Source organism: Meriones unguiculatus, chromosome 6 (assembly GCF_030254825.1).
Source record: "Meriones unguiculatus strain TT.TT164.6M chromosome 6, Bangor_MerUng_6.1, whole genome shotgun sequence".
NCBI classification, from domain to species: Eukaryota; Metazoa; Chordata; class Mammalia; order Rodentia; family Muridae; genus Meriones; species Meriones unguiculatus.
In genome coordinates this window covers 47,973,123-47,986,947 of record NC_083354.1, presented here as the reverse complement: position 1 = coordinate 47,986,947, position 13,825 = coordinate 47,973,123, and the positions used below count along the sequence as shown (strand labels likewise).

The 13,825-nt window shown below is 50.2% G+C and overlaps 1 protein-coding gene and 2 long non-coding RNA genes across 6 annotated transcripts in view; 2 read left to right on the top strand and 1 right to left on the bottom strand.

Moving 5' to 3' along the window:
* Window positions 1-562: 562 nt before the first annotated feature.
* Window positions 563-9,031, top strand: LOC132654669 (uncharacterized). Its single transcript, XR_009592339.1, has 3 exons — window positions 563-3,169; window positions 6,882-7,084; window positions 8,066-9,031. It is a non-coding gene; the product is annotated as an uncharacterized LOC132654669 (long non-coding RNA).
* Window positions 9,032-9,467: 436 nt separating this feature from the next.
* On the bottom strand, window positions 9,468-11,505 carry LOC132654670 (uncharacterized). The gene is made up of 2 exons (XR_009592340.1): window positions 11,059-11,505; window positions 9,468-9,680 (listed from the first exon to the last, which is right to left on the bottom strand). It is a non-coding gene; the product is annotated as an uncharacterized LOC132654670 (long non-coding RNA).
* Window positions 9,674-13,825, top strand: part of Slco2a1 (solute carrier organic anion transporter family member 2A1) — a 79,126-nt gene continuing 74,974 nt past the window's right edge. For 3 of the 4 annotated variants that reach the window (XR_009592338.1, XM_060385414.1, XM_060385415.1), the window contains exon 1: window positions 9,674-10,831. Coding sequence is in view for 3 of the 4 variants with exons in the window: in XM_060385414.1 (XP_060241397.1) it covers window positions 10,736-10,831 (96 nt within the window). In the remaining variant the exon portion in view is untranslated. The remainder of the gene's footprint in view (window positions 10,832-13,825) is intronic. The other variant, XM_060385412.1, reaches the window with a different exon arrangement.

Below are 13,825 nucleotides of genomic sequence, written 5' to 3'. Positions count from 1 at the left end.
CTCCTCTTGCTTCCTCTTTTTCTGCAGTCAGTCCAGGACCCCAGCCCGGAGACCACTAACTTCTTGTGTGTTGGATTTTCCTATATCAATTAATCCAGTCACTATAATTCCTCACAAAGACACTCCCAGAGGCTAACATAGTCCAGATAATTTTCTCCCAGGTGTTCCTGGAGCTTCAACTCCTAGGTAGTTCTAGGCCCAGCCGGGTACGTGCATTTCCCTTTGTCTGTTCTGAGCTTCTAGGATGGACTTGTGTTCTAGAGTTCCTCCTTGTCTCCTGGGTAAACAAGAATCATGTTATGTGCATAGCTGGTGCTCAGCAAATATTTGGGAAGGGAACAAATAAACATGTCGCCCAGGAATGTTCTAGAAGAGAGGTAATGTCACAGTGTGACCAGTGATTGGACTTTGGAACAGGCCAGATTGCAGCTTGAGTCCCAACCCTGCCTCCCACTGGCCCGGTGAGGCAGATCCCGTAGTTAGCCTCTTCCGGCCTCAGGGTTCTCCTGCGTAAAGGACACGAGGCCCACGGCTTCCAATCGGCTTGTTTGAAGGCAGTAAACAGCAGAGTAGCTGTGTAGGCAGGATGAGAGAGCATGACCCACACTCCCTGGGAGCTGACAGGAGTAGCAGAGCCCCTGGCTATTTATTCAGTGCATGCTCTAAGAGGGTGGGCTCCTCTGGGATGGCGGAGGACAAACGTGAGTTTTGGCGGTCACAGTGGCTGAACTGTTATTAGCTTGGAGGCCAACTGTGTGACTTCCCATTGTGTACAGAAGTAACAGAGAGGAGCTGTGAGCCTCCAAAACCACAGAGGGGCGATCACGGTGGGACAGAACCCAGTGTCCTCCTTGCCCCCACCTGCATGTGGGGCTGCTGGTGATGGATTCCCATTCCAAAACTGTGCGTACAGAAAACTGCTGCATGTTGGGTGGTTTCTCTTCCTCCTTCTCCTCCTCCTCCTCCTCCTCCGTTTCCATCTCCTGCTCCATCCCCTCCTCCTCCTCCAAATCCTCCCCATCTTCTTCCGGTTCCTTTTTCTTTTTAAACAAAGCCTATTATGTTTGCTTCATTATAAAGCAATACTTCTAAAATTCAAACGATAAAGAAGAATGAAATCATACAAGGACACATGTCCGCTAAATACAATGGTGATCTTTATTAATATTTCGGTGCGTGTTCTTTTAATCTTACACTGTATGTAATAGCATGTATGCAGTATGAATACATATGCGTTCATGAGTACGTGGATACGTGAAGGCCAGAGGTCAGTGTTGGGTGTCTCCTTTAATCACTGCATTTTTTTGAGGCAGCCTAGGCTGGCTGGCCAGTGAGCCCCAGAGATCTGCCTGTCTCTTCCTCACTAATGTCGGGATTATGGACACACACATTGCTGCATAGACCTGTGGTAGCACTTTACAATCACAAACAACAACTATTATATATGGAATATATAATTTAAAAAATTTAAATCGCATTTGTTTATTCATTGTGTGAGTGTGTGCATGTGTGTCTGTGTGTGTCTATGAGGACAACTTGGAGAAGTTGTTTCTCTCCTTCTGTTGTGGGTTCCCAGGGATCGCACCCAGATCCTCCAGCTTGGTGGCGAACATCTCTACCCAGTGAGCCATCTTGCCCACCCATATTAGCCTTTTTATCTGACGTCATGATATCAATGTTTTCTTTAGTATTATAACTTTTTATGATGACTCTTAGTGCTGCAGATAGCCCATGGAGCTGTGTCTGCACACTTTGGAGCCCTCTTCTCCTCTTGCCTCTGCCCTGGCAACCACTTAGGGCTTGAGCCCAGCAGCGCCTAGTGGCTCGGCAATGTGTGAGACTAAGAGGGACAATGTCTGCCCTCAGAAGACCTGAGAGCCAGGTCACACTTATCTCTCATGACACCAGCCCTTGGCCTCTTCTTTGAAATGGGATCAACAACATGTCTCAAAGGGTGGCTGGCAGGAAGGCGAGCTAGCTCAGTCCAAATCTTGGTTTATTGGTGTCACCAGAACCTTCAGGAGCCAGAAGCAGGAAATCCAGCCCAACCAACGAAACTTAAACCATAAAGACGATTTATTAGCTCACAGAATGACAAAGTCCAGATCCAGTGACCTGAGAGGGGCATAGAGCCTGAAGGATGCGGCCACAGGCCTCGGTGATTGTTGTCATGCATGCCTACCGTTCTGGTCACGCCTTCCTCGGGAACATTCTTTGCAGAACTTCCAAGACCTTCACAGGAGGGCAGCATACCCCGCTGCTGGCAGGCCCAAGAGAAAGCATGTTGCCCCGACTGAGCCAGCAGAGGCCCAAATGGCGAGGCCTGGCCCACATCCTCCTGGTCAGTGGATGCCCACTCACCTATACCTCCTGGCTTGTGAGGGATTGAGGGGGGCTGGTCCCAAGAAGGGTCAGGCCTTTCCTCAAAAGAGAGGTGGACTTGGAGGGCAAATAGCAGCCATGTGCTTCATAGAGAACCAATCTCACTGTGGCCAGAGGGAAGTTCTCAGAGCAGGAAGCCCAGCAGTCCCTGTGGGTTTGATGTTCACAATCCTCTGTGATGTGGTCAGAATCTTCTCTGGTCACTCGCTTTTCCTGCCAGCCGTGCACTAACACAGTAAGTATTTTTCTTTCAAATGCCCATGCAAAGAACCACACCCTTGGGCATTCAGTCCTCATGACCATGAACTGGGAGGAGCCTAACCTTTGGTGACCTCATCAGGTGACTCACCTCCTCTTCACAGACATGGTCCAAGGGGTATTACAGTCTCAGATGAAGTGCCCCATGGGAAGAGAAGAGTGGGTGGGAGAGCATGTGGTGGGTGGGGACAGGACCTGGGTCAGGAAGAGGTTGGGACTGCAGAGCCCATGACAGCTCTAGGTGGGGCTGGAAACCCCTGTCCGGTCTCAACACCCAGGGCCCTGTCTGTGTTCTGCAGGGAACAAAGACGTGCAGCAAGTATGTTTCCCATCAGCCCTGGCGTTGAGAGGAGAAGAGCCCATTGGATCCACGCAGCTGTGTGCCCTGCCAATGGCATCCTGCTTTCTGCACTTGTGTTTGCAATCGGTCCCTGGCCTGAAAGCTCACAAGCCACCTGGTAGGAAGTCAATCCAAGCAAGGCAGTGAGGATGTGCTAATGGCAAGGCAGGGCTCTGCTTTCTTTCAGAGGTGAGAAAATCAGGACTCGGTACTGTGGGGCTCAAGGTTGCTGCGGGAGGGTGGGAGAGGGTAGACAAGGAGCCTGAGGCTCTTTTGGGAATGGAGGACACCACAGATCTAGACAAACAAGGAGGAAAGACACTGTGGGAGCTAAGGAAAGACTGAAGAGCAAAGGTCTGAGGAGAGAGGGGCTCAGACAGAGATCCAGAACCAGGATACAGGGTACATGGCACAGGCAGGACACCTGCTTCAGAGAAGTCAAGTGTTGAGTTAGGTGTTTGTGGGAAATCCAGGAAGTGGCAAGTATCCTCAGGCCTTCTCATGAAGACTTCCATGGGTTGACTGGGCTGTGGATGAAGTCCAAAGACATAAGGACAGATGGGGAAGGCAGGAGTACTGACACTTTTTATGCAATTCAACCCCAGTAGCTGGTTGAATAATTCCTGCTTGCTGGCAAAGCCATTTATGAGATCAGGAAGAAAAGCCTCTATCACGTATAACAATGCATATGGTTAAAAACTTGGGTGCACAAGAGCCCCCAGGCGCTTAGACTTTGTACCTGGCTGCTGTGTTTCTGTCTGGGCTCTGCCACCTACCAGTTCTGTGACTGACCAAGCTATTGGACCTCTTTGTGCCTTACTTTTTCTTTTACAAAAACTATTGTTCATTATGTGTATGTGTGTGTGTATTCACATGTGAGTGCAGTTGTTCATGGAGGCCAGAAGAGTGTGCCAAATCTCCCAGAGCTGTAGTTACAGGCAGTTGTGAGCCTGGGAACTGAACTCCAGTCCTCCGCAAAAGCTGTGCTCACACTTAATCACTCAACCATCTCTCCAGTCCTCTTGCTTCAGTTTCTTCAAATGTAAACCAGAACCGATAAAAGCATTATCTTTCATTGGACCGCTTAGAGGATTAAATGAATCGTCATTGTTGAACATTGACTGTTGGAAATATGTGTTAAATACAAATATAAAATAGTGTGGGACATCTCCTCCTGAGCTGTTGCCCAGGGATGACCCAAGAACCCTCAAAACAATTCAGGTTATTGTCATAGCTTTTGATTGCCCACTAGAACTAGATGATAAGACTATATTGCTGAAGATACCATATACCTTAGGTACAGGACATAAAGAAATCAACCTGAAACTGGACTGGGAGTGTCTTCAATGCCAGCTAGTCCTCATAGCACTAGAAGGTACTAAGTGCTGTACAGGCAGCCGGAAGAGGAAAACCACTAATGGTCTTATCTAGCTGCCTGAGAGTTACATCACCAATCAGTAGTGGCATGCCTATTGTGGTGGTAACCAACCACTTTCTTGTTGGCTTGTAGGCCTGCTCCAAAGGAAGAATTTGAACCAGTTACTGTAAATCTGGTGAAAAAGCCCATGGCAAATGGGGTCATAGGTCCCATAGGAGAACCCGCTACTGTTGTTTTGCTAGATGGAAATGGTGTCAAACTGCCTTCTAAATATTTATGTTTCTGCCATAAACCAGTGCTTTTCTCAGCCTCAGTCAGAGAAGCATCTGTTTGCAGTGAATGGTGAGTAATGGAGAGAGTCAAATGGCCACAGTGCTGAAAATAAGTGGCTGTTGATTGCTAAGCACTAAATAGGACGTCTATGTCACTCTGTCCAAGGCTCTAAGAACATTCCAGAAGAGGAAGAGGAAAGGATGTAAGAGGCCGAGGGCGAGAAAGAGTACCGCCGAGGGCGAGAAAGAGTACCTCGAAATGCTGTCTCTGGACAGGACACGGCTTTTGCATCATGAACTCAAAGCAGTAGTGGCTACCTGCGCAAGAATGGGTCCATCAACATTCCATTAATAGACAAGGGCGGGGATCACAAGGCCCCACCCCTCCCTGAGGAACCCTAGGCAATTAATGGTTGCTGAAGCAGAGAGAGTCATATTTCTCAGTGGTCTAGCCACTGGTAGGTTGTTCTTGCTCGAGTAAATAACTCCCCACCCATGCTCACTCAGGGAACCCTAATTAAATGCAGTAGGTCACAGAAAACAAAAAAGCAACACCAGAAAGAAAGATGTGAGTGTAGGAGGGGACTTGCTGGGAACAAGAAGGGTTTAGTGAGAGGGGAAAAGAAATAACAGAGGAGAATGGGAAGGAGAAATGAGCACAGTGTGTGCTTGCGTGTGCGTGTGTGTGTGTGTATGTGCGTGCGCATGCATGCGTGAGTGTCCGTGCGTGCGTGTGTGTGTGTGTGTGTGTGTGTGTGTGTGTGTCTATGTATACACGTCTATGCAGAAGTCAGAGGTCAACCCCAAGTTTTTCCTCAATTGCACCCTACCTTGCGTTTTGAGGCAAGGTCTTTCATAGAACCTGAGGCTTCTTACCAATTTGGCTAGACTGTCTAGCCAGCAAACCCCAGTCATTCTCTGTCTTCACCTTCCAGTGTTGGGATTACACATACATGCTGCTGGGAGAAGCCTTTTAAGAACAGGTTTCAATCAATGCTTTAAGAATTTCATAGCTGCAGACTATGTATGTGTCCAGCTTTCTTACGTGGGTGCTGGGGATCGAATTCAGGCCCTTATGCTTGTATGGCAAGCACTTTTTCAAGTAATTAGGTGTTCTGGCCAAGTGGGAGGTACAAAGAGAATTGATACAAAACCTTTGCTCTCAAGGAGCCCACAGCTGAGCTGGAGGAAGAGCCAGCACCACAGCAATGGCCTGAATTGTCTGCCATCTCACGTACTTTATAGCAGCCTGTGGGGCTCGTTAAAGGTTAAGAAAGAGATTGAGGCAATAGAGATGGTATGAAGTCAGAGTCTTTGTCCGACAGAAAGAAGTGTGCCTTTGGTCATCACACAGATTGTCTCAGCTATGACCGGTGATTTAAAAAAAAAAAGTCAGGAAGACTGCGTATTTAAACTTTCTCCTTTCTGGGTCCTCCTGGACCCATAGAATCTGGCTTTTGACTATAATATCCACTGAAAACAGCCCTGCTTGGGTCCTCAGTGCAGGACCTGGCCAATACCTTCCCCCCAGGTCATACCTTGTCCATAACGTGAACAGTTCCAGCCTTCCTCTTTGAACATGGTCTCTGGTCTCTACCCACTCTTCTCTTCCCTGCCTTACTGCCCTCCCCTCTGGTTTCATCCTTTGGTCTATTACAGATGTTTCTGTCATCTTTGCTGGACACCCTTCTCCACACACTGTCACTGGGAGACATCATCCCTTCTGGAGGGTTAGCATCACCTCTCCACAGCCTTCTCTTGACTTCTGTGTCTATCTGGACATTGAGTCTGCATAGCCACCTACCAAAAACATTTATTTTAATTAAACAAAAATAAAATAAAATTATATTATTTTCCCTCTTTTCTTTATTCCCATTCAACTCATCCCACATCCTTCTCTGCTTCCTCTAAAATTCATGGCCTCTTTTTGTTTTCACACACACACACATACACACACATCCCCAAATATGTAAATTCAACCTTCTCAGTCATTTGGCGTTACTTGTGGGTATATGATTTCAGGGCTGACCATTTGGTATTGCTGACCAGGTATGAGGCTCATCCTTGGAAAAGACTGTTTCTCCCATCCTCCCAATTCTTTAGGTGCCTAAAGAATGCTTCATCTGTGGGTGGGGCCTGTGAGATTTCCTCTATCTGTGTTAGTGTATCTGCTGCTGTCATCCTTGTTTGGGTGTTGGTTAGGCAGCCACATTATTGGGTATCAAGGGTGAAGCTTCCCTTTCGTTTCTAGGAGACAGCCTGACAGCAGATTTCCCGGTCCTCTGGCTCTTAGAATCAGCCTCTCCACTACATCTTCCGAAATGTTCCCTGAGCCTTCAGTGCAAGAGTCGTGTTGCAGAGGTCTCAACTGGGGTTTAACACCCCACGATCGCTTGTGTCCTATACTTTGACCAGTTGTGGGTTTTTTGGTAATGGTGTCCATCTGTTGCAAAGGTAAGTTCATTTGATGAGAAATGAGAGCTACAAGGATAAATACAAGGCATAGGGATAAATATTTAGACTCCAGATGCCCATCTTTGCTTATATGTAGTTCAAAGCTGGGTAAACTCATAGAAAATCCATAGGATACCATTGGCTTGTCCCAATGGCTGCTGGTCCCCTCTGCCAGGGACGAGCATGGCAAATGCTGTGTGCACAAGCTGAATCATGGGACTCACCACTAACGTGTCTACTACTGGAGCATGACTGCTGTTTCCTTGCAACAGTTCCCGAGGTTTTCTGCCCACCTCTTGTGCAGTCCAAGCTTGCATCCCTGCCCCTGGAATGTTTTTCCATGCCTAGCCCCTTTCCCTTCTTATCTGGTTGCCATCGAGGCTCATGGGAAATGCAAATCAGCTCAGAACCCCTGATTCTCAGAAGTCTTCGGTAGCTGTCCCTGAGCTCTGGAGATAAGGCCTCCATTCTTGGCATGCCTCTCAAATTTCCAGTCTCAACCTCCCTTTCTTTTCCCTCCTCAACCTCACTTATTCCTGCTGCTCCTGGTTTTGTACCCCAACCAGAATGATACCAGGGAGCAGATGTACCCTCCTTCTTTCTATCCTTTCTCATCCTCCTTATTCTTAGGGTTTTTTTTTTTTTTACAGTCACATCTTCAACAGGCTCTCCTGCTGTCCTGTGTGAATTAGAGCCCCTCTCCTGCATGTTCATGGCTGTTATACACAGTTGCTCTCTGACACACCCACGTCTTCTCTCCACAATCCCCACCGAGATGAAATGGTTGAGCGGCCTGGCCTTGCTGCTATGCACTGGAGCTGGACTCTTGTGTTTTTTAGCACTAGAAAACATTTCCTGAAATCAAGGGATGGAAAGTCCAGCAGACAGATCTGGCCATGCTCTTTTAAGAATGTGGATAACTCTAAGTGGAGATACTGAATGTTGATGATACGACATCCCTTCTCTTCTTTTTCCTAACAGAATTTCAATTCTACGTCCCTCGGGGGAGCCAGCATCCGTGTGAAGCTTAAGTTTTAGCATCCTTTGCAGGGAGTTACTCCATGGTCCAGCCAGGAAGATTTAAGGCAAAGTGAATGAGAAGTTTGCTTCTCTGCGGTGAGACTGGCCCCTTCCTGTTTTTCCTGCTTCCACTTCTTTCCTGAAATAAATAAAGGCTGGAGGAGAAGCAGCCATCTTGTGACCATGAGCTAGCCCTAGTCACGGGAGCCACATACTAATGTCATGACTCCCTGACTACCAACCAGCAAACCTCTTACGAAAGACTGTCCCGTTTAAAGTGAGTCCACGTCCCCAGATCCCGGTGCTTAGACAAAAGCCAGCTGCTCATTCCACTTACAAACCTGGTGTTTGAGCCGTGCTCCCTCTTTTCTGTCCTTCCTTCTCCCTCCCTTTGTCTTGCTCTCCTGGTCCCCACCCGGCCTCTCCCTCTCTCTAGGTTCCGCTATCTCCCTGCTCTGCTCCTGCTTCTCTCCTGCACGGGTCCGGTGTGTTGACCATGTTCAATCTACTACTTTTTCCCTCTGCTCCGGACTCTTCCAGATGCCTCTGGCTGTTCTCTCCCTCACACCTGCAATAAAAACCCTCCCCCTCAACCGTACCACGGAGTGGTCATGCCATCAGTTCACACACAGACAAGTGAGTCTCACCGGAAGTCACCATGGTTGAACTCCACTGCATTTAGCCGAACTCTACTGATAGCATTTCTGAATAAACATTTTCTTTGGAGGTGACACACTGGCCCTGATGCCGGGCAGAGGGCAAAGTTAAAGGAGCAGGACAACAGACACGGGAGAGGCGGACTCTCCCTGAGAGTCTACTAGAAGAGCATAGGGAGGTCACATGTCCAGGAAGAAATTCTGATCACCGATGCCCCGGTGTGAAAGAAGCTTGCTGCACTAGATGACTTTAACAGTGCTCGAGGCCTGAGAAGATAGATATCAGTAAAGTGCCTACCTTGCAAGCAGGAGGGCCTAAATTCAACCTAAGAAAACAAGTCAGGGCAGCGTGCACTTTTATAATCCCAGGCCTGGGAAAGCAGAGACAGGCGGGTCCCCAGGTGACCTCCAGACCAGTGAGGTCCCGTTTCAAAAACAAGATGGATGACCTCTGAGAAACACCTGGGAGCGTCCTCTGGCTGCCACCCCTCCTCCATGCCACACACAAGAGCCCTCCATGGCTGGGCTTCTGCGTCTGGCAAAACTGAGTTCACCATCTAGTTCTATCACTTCCTGTGTAGTCCTGGTCACATTCTAACTGACCCCCGCTAGAATCCTCGCCTGTAAAGTCCAGATCATCGGAGCATCTATCCCTTAGATCTAAACGCTGGTGGGTCGTGAAATCTGCAGAGCATGGGTCCCACCCACCATGGCTGTGGCCATCTGTGCCCAGTGTCCATTGAGTGTCAACTCCGGACAGCCATGCCTGTGTTCTTCCTTCCCAGGGACAGGACAGAGATCAAGTTGCCGTAGGTCTGAGAAGTCCGGCTGTATGCGCCTCTCCCTGCGGGTGAACGAAGCAACCAGAAGTTATTCACTGTCAACAGCCTCTGCGTGTTGCTGTGTCCAGGGTCCTTGGCCTGCGGGTGCACAGAAAGACGTCTCCAGACCCCTGGGTCAGACAGGAATTGAAAAGGCATCTACCTGGCCTTGGCTAGAAATAAGGCAATGTGCGCCGTCTTTCACCCACGCTGGATCTCTGTGGCGTTTCCCCGGGGAAAGGCTCACCTTCTTTCTCTCTCTAAGATCCCAGTCCAGGAGAGGAAAGAATCTTGCTCACTCTAACCTTGCAGAGGTCAGCGCGGGGGCAATCCCGCCCGACCAGCGCTTCCCATTGTCCCAACCCCCCAGCACTCCAGGCCAGACCCGCTGACACTCGACAGCGCCTGCAGTTTACCTTGGCTCGGTTCCAGTGAGTTCGAGCCCAGCCCTGGGGCGGCCCCCACCTCTCCACCTCGTTACGCCTTTCCACCCTCCTCTGCAGCGCAAAGAGCAGTTTAAATATAAATCAGTCCTCAGCACAAACAGAGTTTGGGCGGCGAGTCTCAGAGCCATCACCGGAACCGAGGGCCCAGGTTTGCGGACGAGTGCAGACTCGCAGAGCCGGGCTCTGGACAACCCCAAGAGCCAGCGAGACTCTTCCATTCCCTTCCACTCGAGTTCCCTCCAGCTCCCCACCCCTTCCTTAGCGCCACGCCCACACTCTGCCCCACTAAGTTCCAGGTCTCTGCACTGGCCTGCAGCCTCCTGTCTCCTCCATCCGCAGCCGCCCCTTGCCACGGGAGCACGCTCTCTCCCCGGCACGCCACCGCCTAGGCAGCCAGGGTTCACCCGGGTCGAGTCCCAGAGCCTCTGGGCTTCCGCAGCCGCGACGCCACGGCCCAAGACACCTGCCCGAGGAGGCGACAGCGGCTGGGCGGGGGCTTGCAGCACCTCTGACACCCGAGGAAGAGAGGGAGGAGGGAGAGCGCGTTTCATCATCAGCCGCCACTTATAAAAACTTCTGGGCGCTCACTCCCTGGCTCAGTCTCCGCGCCGTGCTCCTCATCACCGGGCTACCCACGCCTGCAGCCCCGAAGAGCCCAAGCTTATCGCCGCCACGGCCCGGCCAGGGGACAAAAACGCCACTGTCACCATGGGACTCCTGCCCAATCCCGGAGCCCGCCAGGGCAGCGGCACCTCCTCGGTCCCAGCCACAGGCTGCTCTCGCTCGATCTTCAGCAACATTAAGGTGAGTAGAGTTCCCGGGAGTGGCAAGGCTGCAAAGCAACCCAGAAGTCGATAAGGACAGTCCGGGAGCTCTGGGTGCATACACCAGGCTCCTTTCTCTGTGTCCGGTGCCACATCCTTGGGGCCTGGCTGGGGTGTAAGAGTCAGTCTCTTTCTCTCTCTCAATCTGTGTGTGTGTGTGTGTGTGTGTATACACTCTCGTGGGTACAATAACCAGAATAGATGTACCTTCGCACAGAGGGAGCTGTCCTGTTCTTCCACGGAGAATGAAGACCTCCAGCGAAGTCTTTTGGGTCTCTGCTGTGGGTACGCTCTGTCTTGATGAGTGGATGCAGATGAGCTTGGCCGGCATCCTGTGGGCAACAGGCTGTAGGCTCCCTGAGATGCTTCAAGTCAGAACGCACGCGCACGCACGCACGCACGCACTCAGGTTGTCCCTGGTGGATGGCAAGAAGCCTGCGTTCCGTGGCTGGATTTTCATCTTTGCAATAGTATTGCTACCTGGCTACAAAGCTCCCAGCAGTTTTGAGAATTTCCCCAACTCTCTGATCTTGAAATGGCCTCAAGGAAACAGCGGTCGCTTGAGGTTTATTAAGAAAGGTCACAGGAGGTGCCCGTGCCTTGAGAGTTATGGGTAATTAGGGAAGAAAAAAAAAGGGGGGGTATTGAAAACTGTTAGGATGAGAATGCCTTCTTTGATAAGAGTCAGAAGTGGGGTCCACTTCTCCACGGGTACAGGAGAACCTGGGATGGTGTTGAATGCTGGCTCACAGCATTTGGGGGAGAGGTTCCTGAAGACAGTACCTCCTGGGAGGGGCTAGATGATTCTGTGGAAAGCAGGAAGCTACAGAGCCTTGAGGTCAGGCAAGAGAATGATGCTGAGAGATTATTTCCCACACTCCTACCTTAGAGGCAACGAGTGCTACAAGTATGGGGTGCCCAGACCTGGCATGAAAGCATTGGGGCAGTGTGGGCAGGTTATGTGCGTCTAACAGAAAGAGAGTCAGAGGTCTGAGAGGATGCCACCTACATGGTTTATCTCAGGCTGTTACTGGTGGAACTGCAGTTCCTTCTGGGGATTCCTGCTTCTCGCATCCCCCCCCCACCCCCACCCCATCACAGGTTTAAAAGGTTGCGTCGATCTTCTATTGGAATATTACTAGCACAGAAAATTGGAGATAACTGAAAACAGCCCTCAGATCTCCTCCGCTTTAGCCAGACCTGACTGGAACACCATGGATCACTTTGGTTCTACCAGTTTAGAGGGACCTGGAGAATTGTGGAGATTCCTTTTTAACCTAGGAATTAGAAGGAAAGGGTGCGTGCAAGGGATGGGTGGTCTCAAAGGAATGGGTTGTGGCAGGATGGGAGGGAGGGCTTTCTTAGGCAGGAGAGGTAACTGTCCCAGGATTCCTGACAGTAAGGGTGATAAAGAATGAGGTGGTACCACGTAGAGCTACCTTCAATCTCTAAAAAGAAGTGGATGGCAGCCATTTCTTTAAAAACATATTAAAGTAAGATAAAAACCATGTTCATATGCCCAAGATTCATGCCTGAGACCTGGACCCAGGCCAGCTGGCCTCTGAAGGGAGTTTAAGAGCTCTTTTCAGGCAGTTCTTGATTCTTTTAAAGCAGCATCTCGGTTGGTGGATGACAAGTATCAGATGGCGGGCAGTTTGGAGAGACTCCACCTTGGCTTCACTATAAATCAAAGTCAGGTTCCTCCAGGAGACCCCAAGTGGACCTGGAGGGGAGAGTCCTAGCTCCTTCCTGGTGACACGATGGCCTGGGGCTGTGCTGTTTGAAGGGAGATTTCCTCCTCTTGCTAACAGGTTGACTGCCTTACATTTTCCCAGTAGGGGAAAGGTGGCGCAAGTGACATGGGGGAAGGTGACCAGAGCTATCCAGCCCAAGGATGTGTCATTTTGCTAGAATCTTTGTCACCGGGATGGACTATCAAGAGCGGATGTTGCTGTAAATGCATGTTGCTCATGGTTCAGGGAAGGAGCAAAGTCAGAGGATTCAGGTCCACGGCCCGTCCCAGCCGCTCACTTCCTGGGTCATGCAGGAAACCTCCATAAACAGGACTGTGCATTCCTGTGTCACTTAGGAACTCTTGTTTCAATGCCAGCCCAGCTTATAGAAGACCCTGGTTCCCACTTCCACCCCATAGTATGCAGGCCAGATGGGGTCCCAGCACGGAGAGGGGGGTAGTGGGCCAGACTGGCCCCAGACTCAGAGATCTGCCTCTGCCTGTGCCTCTGCCTCTGGAGTTCACCACCACCAACCAACGAGGGAATATTTTTTATATAGCATGTGTCCTACGTGCGTGCGTGCATCTGTGCATGCATGTGTGTGTGTAGGTTGCACGTATGTGTGTGTGCTTGCACGTGTGCACACGTATACACAAGCGGACCCACGCACACAGATGTGTGGGGACCAGAGGAAAAGCTACAATGTCAGCCTCGGGAACACCTTCCGTCTCCCTTAAGAAAGGGTCTGAACAGACTTGAAGCTCACTGATTAGGCTTGGCTGGCTGGCCAGAAAGCCCCAGGGCTCCTCCTGTCTACCTAGTGCTGGAATCAAAAGCACTCCGGCCTTAGACAATGACGTTTTTACACAGGTGCCAAGGGTGGACCTGGGATCTTATAAGTTGGGCTATCACCTTATCCCATGGGAAGGTTTTGTTTCTGTTTGTTTTGTGGTGCTGAGAGCTGAATCCGGAGCCATGTACAAGAAAGCATTCTACCACTGAGCTACCGCCCAAAGCTCTTTGGGGTAAATTTTCATACCTCCTGCAGGAGACATCTGGCAAGAAGATTTTTAGGAATCCCAGAACTTGCTCAAACAATCGCTGTCAACTGGCATAGTCCAGCCTCAGGACTCTAAATTAAAAACAGGTTCCCTTGTAGATCCCGGGGTGGGAGGATGGCAGGAGGCTTCTGGAGGCTGCAGATAGATCCGAAGCTCCCTATACTGAAGCACCCTTTTGGG